At 39.3% G+C, this 23600-nt stretch overlaps 2 protein-coding genes across 3 annotated transcripts; both read right to left on the reverse strand.

Moving 5' to 3' along the window:
• Nucleotides 1-624: 624 nt before the first annotated feature.
• Nucleotides 625-12318, reverse strand: LOC136284410 (uncharacterized). 2 transcript variants are annotated; one of them, XM_066174743.1, is made up of 6 exons: nucleotides 12172-12318; nucleotides 8249-8740; nucleotides 7726-7827; nucleotides 6567-7058; nucleotides 6201-6359; nucleotides 625-6102 (listed from the first exon to the last, which is right to left on the reverse strand). In XM_066174743.1, the coding sequence occupies exons 1-6, from the start codon at nucleotides 12251-12253 to the stop codon at nucleotides 5435-5437; spliced, it is 1995 nt and encodes a 664-aa protein (XP_066030840.1). In that variant the 5' UTR covers nucleotides 12254-12318; the 3' UTR covers nucleotides 625-5434. The 2 variants fall into 2 exon arrangements, with proteins under 2 accessions (XP_066030840.1, XP_066030839.1); XM_066174742.1 differs by having other exon boundaries at nucleotides 7726-7884.
• A 4378-nt stretch (nucleotides 12319-16696) lies between these two features.
• On the reverse strand, nucleotides 16697-23358 carry LOC131771108 (uncharacterized). Its single transcript, XM_059086862.2, has 5 exons — nucleotides 23200-23358; nucleotides 20265-20756; nucleotides 19899-20057; nucleotides 19426-19584; nucleotides 16697-19327 (listed from the first exon to the last, which is right to left on the reverse strand). The coding sequence occupies exons 1-5, from the start codon at nucleotides 23279-23281 to the stop codon at nucleotides 18660-18662; spliced, it is 1560 nt and encodes a 519-aa protein (XP_058942845.2). The 5' UTR covers nucleotides 23282-23358; the 3' UTR covers nucleotides 16697-18659.
• Nucleotides 23359-23600: the final 242 nt, after the last annotated feature.

Genomic DNA, 23600 nt, shown 5'->3' on the forward strand with positions numbered 1-23600 from the left:
AGAGAAGTTTTGATAGTGATTAATTTTACCAACAAAATTTTAAAAAATATATTAAAGCTACTTTAGAAGTTATTTTGAAGCACCAAAGCTTTAGGATTTAATGGGTCAAAATTCATTTTTTAAAATTACGATAACGCAATTTTCGAAGGCGTTCAAAGTGTCGTATCACGGTTAGCGCGTAAGAATGGGTCCTAGTTCTCAATTATGGGTCCTAGTTCTCAAATCTCAATTATACCGCCACATACGAATGGAGTAAGAAATTCGCTTTATTTTGGTATGTAATTCGTCTAGTTTGCGACCGATTTAGATGGGACAAATGGCCGCTCAAGTTGGAGTACTCTCACTGGTTTTGCTCCCGGTCTTCTGCGGATCCGTAAAAGCTTTGGGAGAAGGATCAGAGGGTCCAAAAACAGGATATTCCGGCCATTCGTTACCTTCGTTTACATGCAGTATTAGCAAGTAAGTAGTTTCATCAATAACAATAATAATAATAATAATAATTATAATGATAACAACTATAAAAAGAAATAGAAAAGTAAATCTAACCTACTTATGATAAACAAATATATAAATACATGAGTTAAGAATATCATATTAGGCACTATTAAAAACATATGAATCTCCTACGAGGTCCATATCTATTGCTAAAAATAATAATTATAATATTAATTGTAAAAAATAAATTTAAAATATTTTAAAAGTTATGAAATACATATAGATCTTCTATATGTGAATTCTAATGAAATGTTTGTGAAATCAAAATATTCTAATGGATAGATAAAGTATAAAGAGTAATGATAAAGATCCTATTCTATCACATATATATATGTATATATAAATGTGGGGGTAGAGTCTACCTTGGCATAAAGTGCTCAATACTGTGGTAGCAGAGCTGAGTACATATAAGTGAAAGAATCAAAGAGGACGCATCGATTCTCCGTTACTCTGAGTTTCGCGCCTAAGCCTAAGCCTAAGCGCTCGTCAGCCAATTACAAAGGGGCAAATTTCGTAAGGTGACACGTGACCAGTCCTCGTCATCGCCATAATAACAGGTAATTTAGTATTAGGTACAGATACGCTACTTTTGGTAAACATCGCTCTTCTTGTAGCTCGTCACGCACAGGTAAACATCGCGGGCTCTAATGGCTGTAGCTCCTAAATGGAGAATGTCGGAAGAAAATGATGTTTTATCAACATTTACCACACATTCCTGGTATCAACGTAAAACTCTTTGAGCCGGTCAGCATACGAATTCTCTAACAAAGAATAAAGCTTTTTTGTTTTTGCTTTTGAGTAGCGCCATTCTTAAGAGTTTACTTATATTACGCAAACAGATTAAAGGTAATCTTCCTGGCTGAATTCTGACAGAAATTCTTCTACTGTTTTCAGGTAATGAAAGAACATGAAGAAACGAAGAAGAAGAAGTCTCCAAACGAGCGCAGTTGTTATTGAGAGAGGAGACGGCCGCACTTCTCCTGATGGATGTAAGAGTGGTGAATTTGTGATGTTGAGCACGACAACTAATTAACTAAAGCGTGATAAAGTGCGTCTTGATTGAGTGTCGCGAAACCAAAACCGAAGTATTACAACAGCCAATCAGAAGAAGGATAATATTTTAAGAGCCAATGAGAACTCAGAGTAAAAACTACCAAATTGTCTAAAGCGCGGGAAAATGCGGGCGACCAGGTCGTGATTTGTTTTATTTTTGCATCTGATTGGTCGTGGAAGTGACGCGAGTTTTCTGCACCAATAAAAGTGTGAAGTAAAGCAAAAACAATGTAATTTCAGACTACTTTGATACTCAATAGAAAAATTGCTCTATACAAGGCTACATGAGTTCGAAGATGTATGCTGTTTTCCGTTTATAACGACTTTGTAGAGGAAGCCTTTTGATAAACTATCGTACGCGCTTCCTTTATCCAACACAATTGATGCAGATGACCAGTACGATTAAGTGTTAATTTCATTCTTGGGATTCCTCAGCCTGCAGTGCAGACATCTCATCATAGAGAGTGTGTTAGCGCTATAAGGGATGCTCCTCCGGGCGGTCACGTTTGATTATCATCATTGTTCCTTCCTTTCCATGCTGCCTTGTTTGATATAGAATTGGAATCGAAATAGAGGGGAGGGGATGGGTAATTGCCACCCTCCCCCCCCCTCCGATTTCCTATCGCCAACCGCCGGTATGAAGAATTTTCTATCCTCGAGCTTTAAAACATCAAAATTTAAACTAGGGACAATTTTCTAAAATCATACTCGCCTGAGTTAATAAAGGGCCTTTTTGGACACTGTATCAATGGAGTCATGTTTGAAATCAGTAGTTTTGCTCACTACAGTAGATAGAGCGAAGAAAATTGTTCACATTCCTCTTTTCTCCGAGTGAAGAAACAAAATAAAAGATTAAAGCAATAAGCAGCCGCTGCAAGGACGAAACCACCGACACTGGAGCATGCCAGACAAGTTCTTTATTAATTTTTAGATTTTTTTATTCAGGGAAGGGGGAGATGGAAGAGGGGTTCCTGATCCACTTTTACGCACTATTTTAGAAAAAAAACTATCGCGTCTCGTACACTTCAAACGGCGATTCACGCGTCACGACAACTCCAAATCCCTCTTCTTGTGTCCAAGGTTTTAAGAAAATCTTAAGGTTGTGATCGCATTAAAGAAAAAATTCATGGGTTACGTATATTTCAGGAGGCAAGTCACGCTTCACGCCGGCTCATAAATTTACGAATCACTCTCGCCTTTCTTTAAAATTCACGTATCAAATCATTATTTTGGCCTTATCACAAGTCTACCCTGTGTATAAAGGGGGGTTAGTTTCTAAAGAAGCCCTAGTGCTGCGTCGGTGGGGCAGTGTAACAAGATAATGTTATTTTATCAACTGAGTTGATAATGAAAATTGGCCACCGTAAAGAGTTTGTAAGCTGACGTTTCGAGCGTTTTGCTCATTCGCTCCTACAAACTACTAAAACTCGCCGTTCCCTACCAAAACAAACAAACAAACAAACAAACAAAAAACAAAATAAGAGTCAGGAAATAGGCCTTCAAGATAAGGATGGTAAACTGCTTTGCCCAGGTTTCGATTTTTCTTTCATTCGTTTGTCCGATGATTAGAAGAGAGTAAATTGTGGGCAATGGCCTTCGAATCACAGCAATTATTTGCACAAATCCCTTTTTGTAACTCAATTCATGAGAACCTGCCAACTTCCACTGACTTCCTTATATTCAACGCAATGTTTGCTTTAGTCGAGAGAAGATCAGCAGCGTTAAGATGACGTGACATGAGTTAGCGCTGTCACAAAATACCTTCGCATCACAGTCGAACCTTTCCTAGCAACCACTTCTCAGTGGTGGCAATTTTTTTTACTATATTAGGGGCCTTTCATAAGCGATAACTTCTTTCATACGATCACCTTTGTAACGATAGTACCATATGATAACCGAAAACTTGCTTCCATTTTCGAAGGCGTTCCGAAGAGATCCGAAGCAACCTCCTTTTCAGTTTCTCCATATTCCTAAACTATAACTGATGCAAATGTTTTAAATCCAGGGCCCAGTTGTGTAAAGGGCGGATAATGATATGCAATGGATAAATCGCTCTCCAACGGATAAGTGATACAAAAACGTATAGCGTTATCCACCAGATAGAGATTTATCCAGTGAATAGCGTTATCCGAGCTTCGAAAAACCAGGGCTAGATGTGCGCCGTAAGAGATGGTAAACACATCCAGTCATTCGCGAAATTCCAACCGAAAATAAATATTCATTTTTTTAAATCTACGTCCTCTTTGGTGTTACCGTCCTAACTGCTAAAGGTACCTATTTTATTTGTTGGGAAGAAAACGGAGTTTTATCATCCACTGACGTCTCCATCGCCTCTCAAATACACGCTGCCTCAAATCCCAAGCGGTGACCCCAGCAGCCTCCAATGTCTTCGGAGTGGATAATCTCTGACTCGCTTGCGTTCGCCATATCCAATGTTGACATACTTACCAACAGTAACAAATCCGGAAACCTGTTAAGATAAAGACTAAAAGGGTTAGTATAGCACTAAATGTTGTTTATAAAGAGTTTGAAGCTGCTTTCAAAACAGAACCGTAGTTAGAGGAAGCCAGCATCCGACAACGGACGATGAACTGCACAAATTGTACTTGTAAAGGGCTTGCCTGTTAAGAGAAATGACAACTGGAAACACCTCTGCGTTCACAAGCTGATAAACGGCTGCAAGGAGACGGATAATAGTTCAGATTTTGCCATTTGCCATTATCACCATGCTACCAAGGTTAAAAGATGCTATGTGGGAATGTGAGAAAAAAAGTAATCTCTAACTCACATGCGTACGCCATATTCGATGTTGACATACTTACCAACAGCAACAACTCCAGAGACCTATTAAGATAAAGACTAGAAGGGTGAGTATAGCACTAAATGTTGTTTATAAAGAGTTTGAAGCTGCTTTCAAAACAGAACCGTAGTTAGAGGAGGCCAGCATCCGACAACGCACGATGAACTGCACAAATTGTTCTTGTAAAGGGCTAGCCTGTTAAGAGAAGTAACAACTGGAAACACTTCTGCGTTCACAAGCTGATAAACGGCTGAAATGAGAAGGAAATAGTTCAAATTTTGCCATACCATATTTTCAAGATTAAAAGATGCTATAAGGGAATCTGAGAGAACGTAGCATTTGAAGTTTGCCCAGCAAAAATTTTAGCAATAAGCAACTTTAATTTACAATTGCCAAGCACGTTGCAGAATTCGAGTCAATCCAAAGAAGTCAACGACTGATTTGATTTAAAGTGAGTACCTGTAGTTAACAATAAATTTCCGATCTGAAAATCTATCTTGTTTAAATTTTGCAACAGACGATTCAGATCTCTTATCAAAGCTCTGAATTGTGGATATAAGTAATGCACATTTAGGATTTCTGACTGCATCATTAAATCCGAAATGTACATCTTTCGTGAAAAACATATCTCGGAGAGTTAACAATCTGCAATACAGGTCAACAGTAATCAACTTGTCTGACGGCGGTCATACAGCCCCATTCTCTTTCGTCCACACCGAAACACCCGATGAAAGGGAATAAAACGAACACTGTCCAAGACAATTTCAAAAGTGGAGTCTTTTGAAAACGCCCAATTTCTTTTGTGGACAGGTAAAAACGGATGCTTCTCAAAATGGTGACGTGAAAAACAACACTCTGTCGCTTTCATCAGTGTTTTCGGACATTTAGTGTGGACGGCAAAGGGAAGGGGGCGGGAGGGGAGAGTAACAAACTGTATCCATCGATACTTTTCAAAGTTACTGTTTTTGGGAGTCGACTCCAGTCTCCTTCGAAGTCTTTGCTTGTTGGTCACGCAACGCGCTCTCTGAGAAAGAACACGTGTTGCGAGATAAGATTAGGAGATAGAGTGGACTGTACAACACGTGACTACTTACCACAACGTGAGTATTCGTGGATGAGCACTGTAAGATTATGGGGATCAGCTGAGCAGTCTTTCTCTGGTACATTACTTGCACTGTTAAGTGCCTCTTTCCAATCATGGGCAGTCTCTGTGCACTGAATACTCAAGCACTTCTTTCCTCCATCGACAGATTCCGAATTCTTGATGCAATATTTCACGGCTTCATCATAAATCGCTTGGACGTTCTTACACGGGTCACCAGAAATGAGTTTGACTTTGGCTTTGTTTACGGTTATTCCTCTTGGGTCGCTGTCCGTCACGCGTATTTGTAAATCAAATACTTCACCTTGCTTGAAGACAAAGTCTTGCGTTACCCTTATTCGTCCAGTGAATCGATGAATGCAGAAATAATTTTCTGGTTTGACGGCACCTGCCTTAAAACAGAGATCGACTAACATTTGAGGACAGAGCTCAGGGTGTGTACACTGAGAATCAACTTCAACACGACGCCGCTTTCGCCTTGACACCTCGCGTGACAGTAGTCGTGGCTGTGTGACATTATCTACGTAAAACTTAAATGGTCGAACAAGGGAAGCCGGAACAGCAGTCACAGTAACATTCACGACTATCGTTTCGTTGTTGATGTTTTCAGGCAGGAAAACTACTTGGTCGTTAACTTGCAGAGGATTTGTATCTAAAAATAAAAAGGAAGCAGGTCTCAAATGTTTGATAGGAAAGGAAAGGTGTATGAAAAGTCAAATGAACCTTAGCGCAGTTTTGTTGCTGCCATACCTGTGCAGTTGGCTTGGTTTGTCATTCTTGTCTTACCAAATGTTCCTGTATTAACTGGACAAGTCTTACAATATTTTTGTCCATGTTCATCCTGATAAGTGTCAGAAGGACAAGAGACACACGAACGGCCGGTGACGAAGTGAAATCCAGGCAAACAACCTAAAAAAAGTAACACAATTTGTGTAAAACGTTGGAGGAAAAAAAAAACAAGATTCTGTCCAGTGTCAAGGAGAGGGATGAAGGGACGAGGACACTGTTGGGAAATTTCCACGCTTGCCTTTAGTGCAAATACCGCTGCACAAACCGTATGTATCATTTTATTGATGGAATGTTTATTTCTTTCAAAATAGAAATGAAAATCCTTACCGCAACTAGTATTTGAAACCTTGATTGAGCCAACGGCACAGCAGGGCGGCGGTATATCCCCACCACAGCATGACTTCTTCTCCAATGAAGATGGTTGGTTAATTTGGTATGTGGTTTTGTTTTGAGTTATGTTTGGAGCCTTTCGGTCTATATATCCTTTTAAGGAGACATTTGCAGCGTTCACACAGGTTGTAACATTTATAGCCACAAGATCATCAGCTATGTTATTTGATGCTGTAAAAGTAAGTGGTACTCGGAAGTAAACAAGACTAACTCCTGGTGGAGATGATGTTATATTTCCGATTCTGACAATCACCTCTTTGCATTGTTGAAGAGAAAGATATAGCTTGTACGCTGTCAGAAAAAGACTTTGAAACTCCTGTGTGACATCTCTGGTGGTGTTGACCGTAAGGCCTCCTGGAATTTGGTACTTGAATATGACGTCAAGTACATAGCATCGTTTGACGTCGTAGTTACCAATCAATGGAGGGTCTATAAGGAAGCATGAAATACAGTGAGAAGGGACCGGCCCCCCGGTGGGGGTTAGTAAATTTTATCGTGACAGAGTCAAGTCTTCCGACCCCCCCACCCCACCCCCACCCTCGTGATAAATATTGACCATTTGGAGCCCGTCAAAACTCAGTTCCTGATGATTCATGGTCAATGGAGCAATTTTCAATTGACTTTCGAAAAAATCTAAGATTGCTTTCGTTTCACTTAACTTTACTCTGCAATTGGTCCAGAAAGTCACACCATCCTCTCAACCAATCAGATACGAGACGCACACTGAAGAAGTCTGGATATTTTCACTTTGAGTTCCTATTGGCTACTAATAATGTAAACCTTTGTTTTGACTGGTTGCTGGGATTACTCTACTTTTAGTCTTTCGAAAGTAAATTGAAAACTGGTCTGAGACCGATTGTGCAAGTATGGAAAAGAAGCATCTACCACAACAGTTTCAGTGACAAGGCACTGACGGAGACAAAGAGCACTAAATATACTGGATAAAAAAGAAATATATCGTGAAAATGATATTGATGCTAATCCAGAGAAATGAAGAAAACGGAACGGCTACTGAAGGTATATCCGAGCTCAAGTGGCCCTCCTTTTTCCTAAAAACCTTATTTTACCGACACGTTCCCTGATATTTAAGGCTCACCTAGGCAGCTGGAATTGCTAGTCATTCCTGTTTTTCCAAATGTTTGTTTTCTTCCAGGACACTTCTTGCATGAACTTTGACCTTGTTCGTCCTGATAGGTGTCTGAAGGACAACGCTGACATAAACTGCTAGGAACAAAATGGAACCCTGGCAAACAACCTAAATGAAGGAGAAAGAACTCAGCTTAAAGACTGATCAACATTTATCAGCATTTATAGGTCGGAGGGGGGGGGGGGAAGGGGGCAGGGTGACCCCAGGATTTTTGTGGTCTCACGATAAAATTTACCTGCAGGCTCTGTAACGTTCTTATGGTCCCCCTCCCTCATTAGCCATTAACCGGCAGTCAAAACTCTATAGTCCCCCCCTTTATAAACTGATGCCCCCCTGGAAGCCATGTTTTCTATCTCAAAGCCGCCCCCCTCTCCCCCCTGATGCAATTTCGCTCAAGAGCATAACAAATGGTTCTGCTCGTCCCTGATCCTGGGTCAACTGCAAATATAATCCATACGTTGTTTTAACTTACCACATTTACTATTTGACACGTTAACTGAGCCCACGGTACAACAGGGCGGCGGTATATTCCCACCACAGCAGGATCGCTTTTTTGATATAGTGGATGCATTGTGCGTATTATGAGTGCCATTTTGGAATATACTCGGAGTGTTGCTGTCGATAAATCCCTTATATCTTGTCGTCAGTGTATTTATACAAGCTGCAATCTTTGTTGAAATTTGACCATCTACTACATTTGTTGATGCAGTGAATATCATCGGTATTGTAAAAAATATACTTTTCACTCCCGGTGGAGAGCTGAGTATATCTTTCCTGGTGATCATGACATCATTGCACTCTGTGATAATTGAGAGAAGGACGGGCAATTGATGAAAAAGAGAAGAAAACTGCACTTTGGTATTTGTTATGGTGCTATTTGTGAGTCCTCCGTCAATCTGATAGTGAAATGTAATGTCAACTTCGTAACATCTCATGATGTCGTAGTTAGAGATCAGCGAAGCTTCTGAAATCAAAGAAAAGTATTACTACGAAATGGTTCGTTTATGATCATGGTCTAAACGAGTAAGGGACTGGGTACAACCGCTTTTAAAATTTGACCATACATATATAGGCTGGGTGGCGATTCACACCTTATAGGGCAGTTTTCAATTGAGTGTCAAAAAACCCAAAACCAAAGTAATCGCTGCAACCAATCAGAAAAAAGGGTCTACAACATCATTTGCTAACTGGAAAACGCGAATGACCAAGTCGCAATTGTTTTTAGTTTTGCATCTGATTGGTCGACAAGATGGTGTTAGATTTCTGGACCAATCGCAGATTAAAGTGCAGTAAAACCAAAGCGACCCCGGATTATTTTTGATACTCAATTGACTATTGTTTATATGAAATAACATGAAGGCCTTTTACAGATGAATTTTGGTTTTATCAACTGAGTTGATAATGGAAATTGGCCACCGTAAAGAGTTTCAAACCTGACGTTTCGGGCGTTAGCCTTTCGCCACTCGCTCTGATGAACGTCAGCTTTGAATTTCTCTATCTCTTCTAATCTCTTTACGGTTGCCAATTTCTACTATCAACTCAGTTGATAAAACTGAAATTATCTTGTTATACTCCCCTACCGACGCAGACGGTAGACACCTACGTGAAAGTCAATAGCGGACTTCAAAGAATCGCTCAAAGAAGAAATCTTATTTCAGAACTGTCGTCAGTTCTTACTAAACAAAGCTCTATTTTAACTGATTTTCGAAAGTGTACTGTGTCCCCGTATTAGGTTAATAACACTCGAATTTAGAAAATGTTCTTCCAGATGAATAAATGTTCCATACGGTGGATTTTGCTTTTTGAAACTTTGCTGCTGAAAAAAATTTCTTCGCCGAAACTCTTAGATCTCTATCGCGTCCATCACTTCCTCATTTCATGCAATGCATGGTTACCTTTACGATTGTGCATTGTCTTGCGATCGGCTTGTCAATTAATGAATGTCAGAAATTACTCTATTGTAAAATTTAGTACGACAGCGACATTTTTATTGTAACAAAAAGCGACAGCGACATTTGTCTTAAACCAAATAGGCCACAGGAGTGTTTGTAGACAATTAAGCGACATCAAAAACCTCCTCCGAAGGCCTCATTAGTGCAGCAATTAATGAATTTATGTCCCTATTTAGAATTGAGCGCATCAAAGAGGCAATGCTAAGGTACTATTCGACTAGATCTAGAAAAGCTAACGATTTGAAAAGAGGTTATGGCGAGTTTCCGCAAAATTTGGCCGTAGGCATCACCGGCTTGTTGTCCTATTTTCCATAGCTGTACATGTATGGTGCACGAATGATGGTTGGAAAGGCGCCATCAGCGCTCGGATACGTAAAAATGTAAGCGGAAAATTTCGCCAGGAAGACGCACTTGAAAGCATAACGTTTTATAGGGACTTGTAAATTAGGTCCGGCTTTTATTTAAGCCCGGCGTTGAACTTAAAACTCAAAAGCCAAAAGCTGACTACATCGAATTCTTTAGTTTGTCTTCCTGCCTAGCATATTTTGATGCAATTAAGAAGGTGCCTTATCATCATGTAAATTTGTCTCTCAAAATGTCTGTGATGCTAAGGTCTGAGGAGTCATGTTATCTATGCAAGTGTCGAAATGTAAAGACAGCTCATTGATAGCTTTAACGAAACTCTATTACTTTAAAGTAACATTATAACCACCCGTTGTCTCGCCTGTCTCAGATGATCGCGGATTCTTAATTGACTCTGTGCAAAGGATGAGATCCAAAGTCTCTCTTACCTGCAGTCGATTTACTTGGTATAACGAAGAAGAAGAAGACGAAGACGATTAAAGTTAAAAATCGCATCAAAACTCCTTTCGAAATCATCATCCTTGCAGTGGTTTTTAGTTCAGTAAACAACAATTTCACAAGTTGAGGCACATCAATTAGCCAGAAATGACCTCTAGGTCTTTCCTTAAAAAGGAATGGGGTTGACTCCTAGCGACTTAAGCAGCACAAAAGAATCTTAGGCTCAAGCAAACTTAAACATACAAATAATACTGGAGCATGCCAGAACAGTTTCTTTTTAAATCTAAATTTTTTTGTTTAGGAATGTGTTCATAGAGAGTAGCTGACGCAACACCACTTACTGGAAAGTCAATGTCGGACCGTAATCAATCACTCCAAGTAGAAATTTTATTACAGACCTGTCCTTCTAACTAAACAAAGCTCTCTTTCAAGCGACTTTTTCGAAAGTGTACTGTGTCCTCGTATTAGGTCAATAACACTCGAATTTAGCAAACGCTCTTTCAAATGAATGAATGTTCCATACGGTGGATTTTGCTTTTTGAAACCTTGCTGTTGAAAAAAGTTCTTCACCTAAGTTCTTAGATCTCTGACACGTTCATCAGTTCCTCATTTCCTGCAATGCACGGTTACCTTTACAACTCCATTCCTATTGATGACTACAAGTAATTCGATTAGGAAGAGAGAATATTTTTTGACCAGTCAATGCGTTGATTGTCTAACTGAAAAACGTAAAATGGCGCAACCGGATATTTGCGTCTAATATTGGTATGAAAATATTAGATAGAAATTCAGCTTGTGTAAGACTGTTGTAGCAAATAATAAAAAGTATCAATGTGTAAACTAGCCAAGTTGATTTGCTACATGTTGTTGTTAGGGTTTAAACAGATTTCAAACTAGGATATTTAGTTCCCCAAAGACACTGAAAAATATAATTGCGACACATTGCAAAACGGCTGCCTGTTAGATTCTGGATTATTTAGTCAACAAGAATTCCACAAGTTTCTAACTTATGTGCAAGTGACGTCAAAATTACTCTGTTGTCAAATTCAGTGCGACAGCGATATTTTTATTCTAACAAAAAGCGACAGCGACATTTGTCCCTAACCAAATAGGCCACAGGGATGTTGGTAAACAATTAGACGACATCAAAAACCCCCTTCAAAGGCCTCATTAGTGCAACAATTAAAGAAATTATGTTCCTGTTTGGAATCGAGCGCATCAAAAAGGCAAAGCTAAGGTAGTATTTGACTAGATCTAGAAAAGCCAACAATTTAAAAATAAGTAAGTTTATGCAAAATTTGGCCGTGGTCATCACCAGCTTGTTGTCCTATTTTCCATAGCTGTATACGACGCAGAATGATGGAACGAAAGGCGCCATGCATCAGAGCTTCAATACAAATGTAAGCGGACAATTTCGCCAGAAAAGCGCACTTGAAAGTACGGGGTTCCGGAAGGACTTGTAAATTAGGTCCGGCTTTTATTCAAACGCGGCCTTAAACTTAAAACTCAAAAGCCAAACGACGCTGACTACATTGGATTCTTTAGTTTGTCTTCCTTCCTAGCATATTTTTGATGCAATTAAGAGGGTGCCTTGTCAACATGTAAAATTTGTGCAAAGGATAACACATAAAGTGTCTCTTACCTGCTGTCGATTGGCTTGATATAACAAAGAAAAAGACGAATAAGTTTAAAATCAGCATCAAAGTTCCTTTCGGACACATCATCTTTGCAGTGGTTTTTAGTTTAGAAAACAACACTTCCACATATTTAAGATTATCACTTAGCCGGAAATGACCTTTAGGTCTCTCCTTGAAAAGGAATGAGGTCGACTCATAACGGCTTGAACAATGAAACAGATCTGAAACAAATCTGAAACAGATCTGAACCCTTTAACTCCCATGAGTGACCAAGACAGAATTTCTCCTTACAATATCAATGCAATATTAACTAGATAAGTGATGAGAATTAAGAAAAATATCAATTTGGGAATAATTAGTTGATCCAATACTAAATTATTTGAACTAACATTACAAGAATTGTATGGTTGACTGTAAGGAGAATTACAAATTTGATCTGGGAGTTACAGGGTTAAGCGCACGCAAACCTAAACTACCACTAACAATGGAGCATGCCAGAAGAGTTTTTTTTTTTCTTAATTTTTTATTTAGGAAAGGGGGTGGGAAGGGGTGGATAAGGGGTTCCTGATCCACTTTTACGCACTATTTTGGACAAAAATTATCGCGTCTTGTTTACTTCAAACAGCGATTCACGCGTCACGAAAACTCTAAATCCCTCTTCTTGTGTGCAAGATTTTGGGAAAATCTTGAGGCTGTGACGACATTAAAGAAAACATGTTAAACTCACCGTTAACAAAAGCCCATATTAAGTCTCGGCGATCACATCTCCACCACTGTTTGACGCAAGAACACACAAAATTTGGGACCGTTGGCTCGATTACTAAGAGAAGTTTTGATAGTGATTAATTTTACCAACAAAATTTAAAGAAATATATTAAAGCTACTGTAGAAGTTATTTTGAAGCACCAAAGCTTTAGGATTTAATGGGTCAAAATTCACCTTTTTAAAATTACGATAACGCAATCTTCGAAGGTGTTCAAAGTGTCGTATCACGGTTAGCGCGTAAGAATGGGTCCTAGTTCTTTCGCGCATGTTCAGATCTCAATGATACCGCCACATACGAATGGAGTAAGAAATTCGCTTTATTTTGGTATATAATTCGTCTAGTTTGCGACCGATTTAGATGTTGACAAGTTGGAGTACTCTCACTGGTTTTGCTCCCAGTCTTCTGCGGATCCGTAAAAGCTTTGGGAGAAGGATCAGAGGGTCCAGAAACAGGATATTCCGGTCATTCGTTACCTTCGTACATGCAGTATTAGCAAGTAAGTAGTCTCATAAATAATAATAACAATAATAATAATAATTATAATAATAACAACTATAAAAAGAAATAGAAAAGTAAATCTAACCTACTTATGATAAAGAAATATATAAATACATGAGTTAAGAATATCATATTAGGCACTATTAAAAACATATGAATCTCCTTCGAGGTCCATATCTATTGCTAAAAATAATAATAATTATAATTATAAAAAATAAATTTAAAATGCTTTAAAAGTTATAAAATGATGTATATAGATCTACTATATGTGAATTCTAATTAAATTTTGTGAAATCAAAATATTCTAATGGATAGATAAAGTATAAAGAATAATGATAAAGATCCTATTCTATCACATATATATATATGTATATATAAATGTGGGGGTAGAGTCTACCTTGGCATAAAGTGCTCAATACTGTGGTAGCAGAGCTGAGTATATATAAGTGAAAGAATCAAAGAGGACGCATCGATTCTCTGTTACTCTGAGTTTCGCGCCTAAGCCTAAGCCTAAGCGCTCGTCAGTCAATTACAAATGGGCGAGTTTCGTAAGGTGACACGTGACCAGTCCTAGTCACGAATTCTCTAACCAAGAATAAAGCTTTTTTGTTTTTGCTTTTGAGTAGCGCCATCCTAGAGAGTTTACTTATGTTACGCAAACAGATTAAAGGTAATCTTCCTGGCTGAATTCTGACAGAAATTCCTCTACTGTTTTCAGGTAATGAAAGAACATGAAGAAACGAAAGAAGTCTCCAAACGAGCGCAGTTGTTATTGAGAGAGGAGACAGCCGCACTTCTCCTGATGGATGTAAGAGTGGTGAATTTGTGATGTTGAGCACGACAACTAATTAACTAAAGCGTGATAAAGTGCGTCTTGATTGAGTGTCGCGAAACCAAAACCGAAGTATTACAACAGCCAATCAGAAGAAGGATAATATTTTAAGAGCCAATGAGAACTCAGAGTAAAAACTACCAAATTGTCTAAAGCGCGGGAAAATGCGGGCGACCAGGTCGTGATTTGTTTTATTTTTGCATCTGATTGGTCGTGGAAGTAACGCGAGTTTTCTGCACCAATAACAGTGTGAAGTAAAGCAAAAAACAATGTAATTTCAGACTACGTCGATACTCAATAGAAAAATTGCTCTATACAAGGCTACATGAGTTCGAAGATGTCTGCTGTTTTCCGTTTATAACGACTTTGTAGAGGAAGCCTTTTGATAAACTATCGTACGCGCTTCCTTTATCCTACACAATTGATGCAGATAACTAGCACGATTGGGTGTTAATTTCATTCTTGGGATTCATCAGCCTGCAGTGCAGACATCTTATCATAGGGAGCGTGTTAGTCACGTTTGATTATCATCATTGTTCCTTCCTTTCCATGCTGCCTTGTTTGATATAGAATTGGAATCGAAATAGAGGGGAGGGGATGGGTAATTGCCACCCTCCCCCCCCCCCTCCGATTTCCTATCGCTATTCGCCGGTATGAAGAATTTTCTATCCTTGAGCTTTAAAACATCAAAATTTAAACCAGGGACAATTTTCTAAAATCATACTCGCCTGAGTTAATAAAGGGCCTTTTTGGACACCGTATCAATGGAGTCATGTTTGAAATCAGTAGTTTTGCTCACTACAGTAGATAGAGCGAAGAAAATTGTTCACATTCCTCTTTTCTCCGAGTGAAGAAACATAATAACAGATTAAAGCAGCCGCTGCAAGGACGAAACCACTGACACTGGAGCATGCCAGACAAGTTCTTTATTAATTTTTAGATTTTTTTTAATTTAGGGAAGGGGGAGGTAGAAGAGGGGTTCCTGATCCACTTTTACGCAATATTTTAGAAAAAAAACATCGCGTCTCGTACGCTTCAAACGGCGATTCACGTGTCACGACAACTCCAAATCCCTCTTCTTGTATGCAAGGTTTTTGGAAAATCTTGAAGTTGTGACCACATTAAGGAAAAAAATTCAAGGGTTACGTATATTTCAGGAGGTAAGTCACGCTTCACGCCGGTTCATAAATTTACGAATCACTCTCGCCTTTCTTTAAAATTTACGCATCAAATTATTATTTTTGGCCTTATCACAAGTCTACCCTGTGTATAAAGGGGGGTAAGTTTCTAAAGAAACCCTAGTGCTGCGTCGGTGGGGCAGTGTAACAAGATAATGTTATTTTATCAACTGAGTTGATAATAAAAAATGGCCACCACTCATTCGCTCCGACTAAAACCTTGGAAATTTAGCTTAGAAAGCCTTGAGCCTGTGTATAGTCGCCCCCTACCAAAAACAAACAAACAAACAAACGAAAAACAAAACAAAATAAGAGTCAGGAAATAGGCCTTCAAGATAAGGATGGTAAACTGCTTTGCCCAGGTTTCGATCTTCCTTTCATTCGTTTGTCCGATTATTAGAAGAGAGTAAATTGTGGGCAATGGCCTTCGAATCACAGCAATTATTTGCACAAATCCCTTTTTTTAACTCAATTCATGAGAACCTGCTAACTTCCACTGACTTCCGTATCTTCAACGGAATGTTTGCTTTAGTCGAGAGAAGGTCAGCGGCGTTAAGATGACGTGACGCGAGTTAGCGCTGTCACAAAATACCTTCGCATCACAGTCGAACCTTTCCGAGCAACCACTTCTCAGTGGTGGCAATTTTTTTACTATGTTAGGGGCCTTTCATCAGCGATAACTTCTTTCATGCGATCACCTTTGTAACGATATACCTGTCAACTTTCGTGAAGTCTAGGACGTGACATTTTACCTTCAAAATATGTCGCATAGTACCATATGATACCGAAAACTTGCTTCCATTTTCGAAGGCGTTCCGAAGAGATCCGAAGCAACCTCCTTTTAAGTTTCTCCATTTTGAACACAGATACTCGTGAGTCAGCATTCTAAATAAACTCAAGAAGGTTCAAGTTTATTGTATTCCTAAACTATTACTGATGCAAATGTTTTAAATCCAGGGCCCAGTTGTGTAAAGGGCGGATAATGATATGCAATGGATAAATCGCTCTCCAACGGATAAGTGATAGAAAAACGTATAGCGTTATCCACCAGATAGAGATTTATCCAGTGAATAGCATTATCCGAGCTTCAAAAAACCGGGGCTACATGTGCGCCGTAAGTATAGGTAATCACATGAGGCCAAGTACTATTAAGGATTAATTGCACGAGAGTTTTCAAAATTTTCCAAAATTGCCCGAGTCGCGAAGTGACGAGGGTTATTTGGAAAATTTTGAAAACTCAAGTGCAATTAATCCTTAATAGTACGAAGTCTCATGGGATTACTTGTTTATCAATAAAGGGCAAAATTTATACGAAGGAAAATCACGCGCGCAGTCTATTTTTATCTGGGAAGCAACGGATTAGCAATGCAACGGATTAGCCAATCATTAACAGGTAATCATGCCCTCTCTTGATTACTAAAAATGCCCTCGATTAAGAAAAAAATGCCCTCTCTCTCAACCAATCAGCGCTCAGTAATTTTGCCCTTTATTGATAAGAGATGGTAAACACATCCAGTCATTCGCGAAATTCCAACTAAAAGCATTCATTTTTAAATCGTCCTCTTTGGTGTTGCCGTCCTAACTGCTAAAGGTCCCTATTTTTTCGTTGGGAAGAAAACGGAGTTTTATCAGCCACTGACGTCGCCATCGCCTCTCAAATGCACGCTGCCTCAAATCCCAAGCGGTGACCCCAGCAGCCTCCAATGTCTTAGGGGTGGATAATCTCTCACTCGCTAGCGTTCGCCACATCCAATGTTGACCAACAGCAACAAATCCGGAAACCTATTAAGATAAAGCCTAAAAGGGTGAGTAAAGTACTAAATGTTGTTTGTATAGAGTTTGAAGCTGCTTTCGAAACAGAACCGTAGTTAGAGGAAGCCAGCATCCGACAACGGACGATGAACTGCACAAATTGTACTTGTAAAGGGCTTGCCTGTTAAGAGAAATGACAACTGGAAACACCTCTGCGTTCACAAGCTGATAAACGGCTGCAAGGAGACGGAAAATAGTTCAAAGTTTGCCATTTGCCATTATCACCATGCTACCAAGGTTAAAAGATGCTATGTGGGACTGTGAGAAATCAGTAATCTCTAACTCAGTTGCGTACGCCATATTCAATCTTGACATACTTACCAACAGCGAAAACTCCGCAGACCTATTAAGATAAAGACTAAAAGGGTGAGTATAGCTCTAAATGTTGTTTATAAAGGGTTTGAAGCTGCTTTCAAAACAGAACCATAGTTAGAGGAAGCCAGCATCCGACAACGTACGTTGAACTACACAAATTGTACTTGTAAAAGGGCTAGCCTGTTAAGAGAAGTAACAACTGGAAACACTTCTGCGTTCACAAGCTGATAAACGGCTGAAATAAGAAGGAAATAGTTCAAATTTTGCCATACCATATTTTGAAGATTAAAAGATGCGATAAGGGAATCTGAGAGAACGTAGCATTTAAAGTTTGCCTGGCAAAAATCTTAGCAATGAGCAACTTTAATTTACAATTGCAAAGCACGTTGCAGAATTCGAGTCCATCTAAAGAAGTCAACGACTGAGTTGATTTAAAGTGAGTACCTGTAGTTAACAATTTAGATTTCCGATCTGAAAATCTATCTTGATTTAATTTTGCAACAGACGATTCAGATCTCTTATCAAAGCTCTGAATTGTGGATATAAGTAGTGCACATTTAGGATTTCTGACTGCAGCATTAAATCCGAAATGTACATCTTTGGTGAAAAACACATCTCGGAGAGTTAACAATCTGCAATACGGGTCAGCAGTTTTCAACTGGTCTGACGGCGGTAAGACTGGGGCTTATGGTGAATATAGCCCCATTCTCTTTCGTCCACACCGAAACACCTGATGAAAGGGAATAAAATGAACACTGTCGAAGACGATTTCAAAAGTGGAGTCTTGAAAACGCCCAACTTCTTTTGTGGACAGGTGAAAACGGATGCTTCTCAAAATGGTGACGTGAAAAACATCACTCTGTCGCTTTCATCAATGTTTTCGGACATTTAGTGTGGACGGCTAAGGGAAGGGGATAGGGGAGGGGAGAGTAACAAACTGTATCCATCGATACTTTTCAAAGTTACTGTTTTTGGGAGTCAACTCCAGTCTCCTTCGAAGTCTTTGCTTGTTGGTCACGCAGCGCGCTCTCTGAGAAAGAACACGTGTTGCGTGATAAGACCAGGAGATAGAGTAGACTCTACAACACGTGACTACTTACCACAAAGTGGGTTTTCGCGGATGAGCACTGTAAGATTATGGGGATCAGCTGAGCAGTCTTTCTCTGGTACATTACTTGCACTGTTAAGTGCCTCTTTCCAATCATGGGCAGTCTCTGTGCACTGAGTACTCAAGCACTTCTTTCCTCCATCGACAGATTCTGAATTCTTGATGCAATATTTCACAGCTTCATCATAAATCGCTTGGACGTTCCTACACGGGTCACCAGAAATGAGTTTGACTTTGGCTGTGTTTACGGTTATTCCCCTTGGGTCGCTGTCCGTCACGCGTATTTGTAAATCAAATACTTCACCTTCCTTGAAGACAAAGTCTTGCGTTACCCTTATTCGTCCAGTGAATCGATGAATGCAGAAATAATTTTCTGGTTTGACGGCACCTGCCTTAAAACAGAGATCGACTAACATTTGAGGACAGAGCTCAGGGTGTGTACACTGAGAATCAACTTCAACACGACGCCGCTTTCGCCTTGACACCTCGCGTGACAGTAGTCGTGGCTGTGTGACATTATCTACGTAAAACTTAAATGGTCGAACAAGGGAAGCCAGAACTGCAGTAACAGTAACATTCACGACTATTGTTTCGTTGTTGATGTTTTCAGGCAGGAAAACTACTTGGTCGTTAACTTGCAGAGGATTTGTATCTAAAAAGAAAAAGGAAGCAGGTCTCAAATGTTTGATAGGAAAGGAAAGGTGTATGAAAAGTCAAATGAACCTTAGCGCAGTTTTGTTGCTGCCATACCTGTGCAGTTGGCTTGGTTTGTCATTCTTGTCTTACCAAATGTTCCTGTATTAGCTGGACAAGTCTTACAAGATTTTTGTCCTTGTTCATCCTGATAAGTGTCAGAAGGACAAGAGACACACGAACGGCCGGTGACGAAGTGAAATCCAGGCAAACAACCTGAAAAAGTAACACAATTTTTGTGAAACGTTTGAGAAAAAAACACAAAGATTCTGTCCAGTGTCAAAGAATTTTTCAAGGAGAGGGATTAAGGGACGCGGACACTGTTAGGAAGGGAAGTCAGAACTGTAGTAAAAGTAACATTCGCGACTATCTTTCGTTGTTGATGTTTTCAGGCAGGAAAACTACTTGGTCGTTAACTTGCAGAGCATTGTATCTAGAAAGAAAACGAAGCAACCTCGAATGTTTGATAGGAAAGGAAAGGCGTATGAAAAGTCAAACGAACCTTAGCGAAGTTTTGTTGCTGCCCATACCTGTGCAGTTGGCCTTGTTTGTCATTCTTGTCTTACCAAATGTTACTGTATCAGCTGGACAAGTCTTACAAGACGTTTGTCCTTGTTCATCCTGATAAGTGTCAGAAGGACAAGGAACACACGAACGGCCGGTGACGAAGTGAAATCCAGGCAAACAACCTAAAAAAAGTAACACAATTTGTGTAAAACGTTGGAGGAAAAAAAAAACAAGATTCTGTCCAGTGTCAAGGAGAGGGATGAAGGGACGAGGACACTGTTGGGAAATTTCCACGCTTGCCTTTAGTGCAAATACCGCTGCACAAACCGTGTGTATCATTTTATTGATGGAATGTTTATTTCTTTCAAAATAGAAATGAAAATCCTTACCGCAACTAGTATTTGAAACCTTGATTGAGCCAACGGCACAGCAGGGCGGCGGTATATCCCCACCACAGCATGACTTCTTCTCCAATGAAGATGGTTGGTTAATTTGGTATGTGGTTTTGTTTTGAGTTATGTTTGGAGCCCTTCGGTCTATATGTCCTTTTAAGGAGACATTTGCAGCGTTCACACAGGTTGTAACATTTAGAGCCACAAGATCATCAGCTATGTTATTTGATGCTGTAAAAGTAAGTGGTACTCGGAAGTAAACAAGACTAACTCCTGGTGGAGATGATGTTATATTTCCGATTTTGACAATCACCTCTTTGCATTGTTGAAGAGAACGATATAGCTTGTATGCTGTCAGAAAAGGTCTTTGAAACTCCTGTGTGACATCTCTGGTGGTGTTGACCGTAAGGCCTCCTGGAATTTGGTACTTGAATATGACGTTAAGTATATAGCATCGTTTGACGTCGTAGTTACCAATCAATGGAGGGTCTATAAGGAAGCACGAAATACAGTGAGAAGGGACCGGCCCCCCCCCCGTTGCCAATTTCCATTATCAACTCAGTTGATAAAACTGAAATTATCTTGTTATACTCCCCTACCGACGCAGACGGTAGACACCTACGTGAAAGTCAATAGCGGACTTCAAAGAATCGCTCAAAGAAGAAATCTTATTTCAGACCTGTCCTCAGTTCTTACTAAGCAAAGCTCTATTTTAACTGATTTTCGAAAGTGTACTGTGTCCCCGTATTAGGTCAATAACACTCGAATTTAGCAAATGCTCTTTCACATGAATAAATGTTCCATACGGTGGATTTTGCTTTTTGAAACTTTGCTGCTGAAAAAATTTCTTCGCCTAAATTCTTTGATCTCTATCGCGTCCATCACTTCCTCATTTCATGCAATATTTGGTAACCTTTACAATTGTGCGTTGTCTTGCGATCGGCTTGTCAATTAATAACGTCAGAAATTACACTATTGCAAAATTTAGTACGACAACGACATTTCTATTCTAACAAAACGCGACAGCGACAGCGACATTTGTCTTTAACCAAATAGGCCACAGGAGTGTTTATAAACAATTAGGCGACATCAAAAACCTCCTTCGAAGGCCTCATTAGTGCAACAATTAATGAATTTGTGTCCCTGTTTAGAATTGAGCGCATCAAAGAGGCAATGCTAGGGTAGTATTCGACTACATCTAGAAAAGCTAACGATGTGAAAAGAGGTTATAGCGAGTTTCCGCCAAATTTGGCCATAGGTATCACCGGCTTGTTGTCTTTTTCTCCATAGGTATATGACGCACGAATGATTGAGCGAAAGGCGCCATGCATCAGCGCTTTCATAAAAATGTAAGCGGAAAATTTCGCCAGGAAGACGCACTTGAAAGCACAAAGTTTTATAGGGACTTGTAAATTAGAACCGGCTTTTATTTAAGCCTGGCGTTGAACTTAAAACTCAAAAGCCAAACGCTGACTACATTGAATTCTTTAGTTTTTCTTCCTTCCTAGCATACTTTGATGCAATTAAGAAGATGCCCTCTCAACATGCACATTTGTCTCTCAAAATGTCTGTGATGCTAAGGAGTCATGTTATCTATGCAAGTGTCGAAATGTAAAAACAGCTCATTGATAACTTAAACGAAGTTCTATTACTTTAAGATAACATGACCACCCGTTGTCTCGCCCGTCTCGGATGATCGCGGATTCTTAATTGACTCTGTGCAAAGGATGACTACCAAAGTCTCTCTTACCTGCAGTCGATTTACTTGGTATAACGAAGAAGACGATTAAAGTTAAAAATAGCATCAAAACTCCTTTCGATTTTGCTTTTTGAAACCTTGCTGTTGAAAAAAAGTTCTTCGCCTAAATTCTTAGATCTCTAGCGCGTTCATCAGTTCCTCATTTCCTGCAATGCACGGTTACAACTCTATTCCTAGTGACGACTACAAGTAATTCGATTAGGAAGAGAGAATATTTTTTGACCAGTCAATGCGTTAATTGTCTAATAAAAATGTAAAATGGCGCAACCGGATATTTGCGCCTAATATTGGTATGAAAATATTAGATAGAAATTCAGCTTGTGTAAGACTGTTGTAGCAATTAATAAAAAGCATCAATGTGTAAACTAGCCAAGTTGATTTGCTACATGTTGTTGTTAGGGTTTAAACAGATTTCAAACTAGGATATTTAGTTCCCCAAAGACACTGAAAAGTATAATTGCGACACATTGCAAAACGGCTGCCTGTTAGATTCTGGATTATTTAGTCAACAAGAATTCCACAAGTTTCTAACTTATGTGCAAGTGACGTCAAAATTACTCTATTGTCAAATTCAGTGCGACAGCGATATTTTTATTCTAACAAAAAGCGACAGCGACATTTGTCCCTAACCAAATAGGCCACAGGGATGTTGGTAAACAATTAGGCGACATCAAAAACCCCCTTCGAAGGCCTCATTAGTGCAACAATTAAAGAAATTATGTTCCTGTTTAGAATCGAGCGCATCAAAAAGGCAAAGCTAAGGTAGTATTTGACTAGATCTAGAAAAGTCAACAATTTAAAAATAGGTTATAGTAAGTTTATGCAAAATTTGGCCGTGGTCATCACCAGCTTGTTGTCCTATTTTCCATAGCTGTATACGACGCAGAATGATGGAACGAAAGGCGCCATGCATCAGAGCTTCAATACAAATGTAAGCGGGCAATTTCGCCAGAAAAGCGCACTTGAAAGTACGGGGTTCCGGAAGGACTTGTAAATTAGGTCAGGCTTTTATTCAAACGCGGCCTTAAACTTAAAACTCAAAAGCCAAACGACGCTGACTACATTGGATTCTTTAGTTTGTCTTCCTTCCTAGCATATTTTTGATGCAATTAAGAGGGTGCCTTGTCAACATGTAAAATTTGTGCAAAGGATAACACATAAAGTCTCTCTTACCTGCTGTCGATTGGCTTGATATAACAAAGACAAAGACGAATACATTTAAAATCAGCATCAAAGTTCCTTTCGGACACATCATCTTTGCAGTGGTTTTTAGTTTAACAAACAACAATTCCACATATTTAAGATTATCACTTAGCCAGAAATGACCTTTAGGTCTCTCCTTGAAAAGGAGTGAGGTTAACTTGTAACGGCTTGAAAAATGAAACAAATCTGAAACAAATCTGAAACAAATCTGAAAAAAATCTCAAACAAATCTGAAACAAATCTGAAACAAATCTTAAGCGCGCTCAAACTTAAACATACCACTAACACTGAAGCATGCCAGACTAGTTTTTTTTAATAATTTTTAATTTAGGAAAAGATGTGGGGAGTGGTGGATGATGGGTTCCTGATCC

The sequence above is a fragment of the Pocillopora verrucosa genome, chromosome 11, assembly GCF_036669915.1.
Source record: "Pocillopora verrucosa isolate sample1 chromosome 11, ASM3666991v2, whole genome shotgun sequence".
In the NCBI taxonomy this organism is placed as follows: Eukaryota; Metazoa; Cnidaria; class Anthozoa; order Scleractinia; family Pocilloporidae; genus Pocillopora; species Pocillopora verrucosa.

What these genes read in the sequence shown, in the direction of transcription:
- LOC136284410 (XM_066174742.1), bottom strand. Translation starts at nt 12,253, where the DNA reads ATGATGTGTCCGAAAGGAACTTTGATGCTGATTTTAAACTTATTCGTC. An exon ending in ATCAAGCCAATCGACAGCAG is followed by an intron (nt 8,741 to 12,171) that starts GTAAGAGACACT and finishes CTTTGATTTCAG; the next exon opens with AAGCTTCGCTGATCTCTAAC. An exon ending in TAGCAATTCCAGCTGCCTAG is followed by an intron (nt 7,059 to 7,725) that starts GTGAGCCTTAAA and finishes GCTTCCTTATAG; the next exon opens with ACCCTCCATTGATTGGTAAC.
- LOC131771108 (XM_059086862.2), bottom strand. Translation starts at nt 23,281, where the DNA reads ATGATGTGTCCGAAAGGAACTTTGATGCTGATTTTAAATGTATTCGTC. An exon ending in ATCAAGCCAATCGACAGCAG is followed by an intron (nt 20,757 to 23,199) that starts GTAAGAGAGACT and finishes GCTTCCTTATAG; the next exon opens with ACCCTCCATTGATTGGTAAC. An exon ending in AAACCAAGCCAACTGCACAG is followed by an intron (nt 19,328 to 19,425) that starts GTATGGCAGCAA and finishes TTTTCTTTTTAG; the next exon opens with ATACAAATCCTCTGCAAGTT.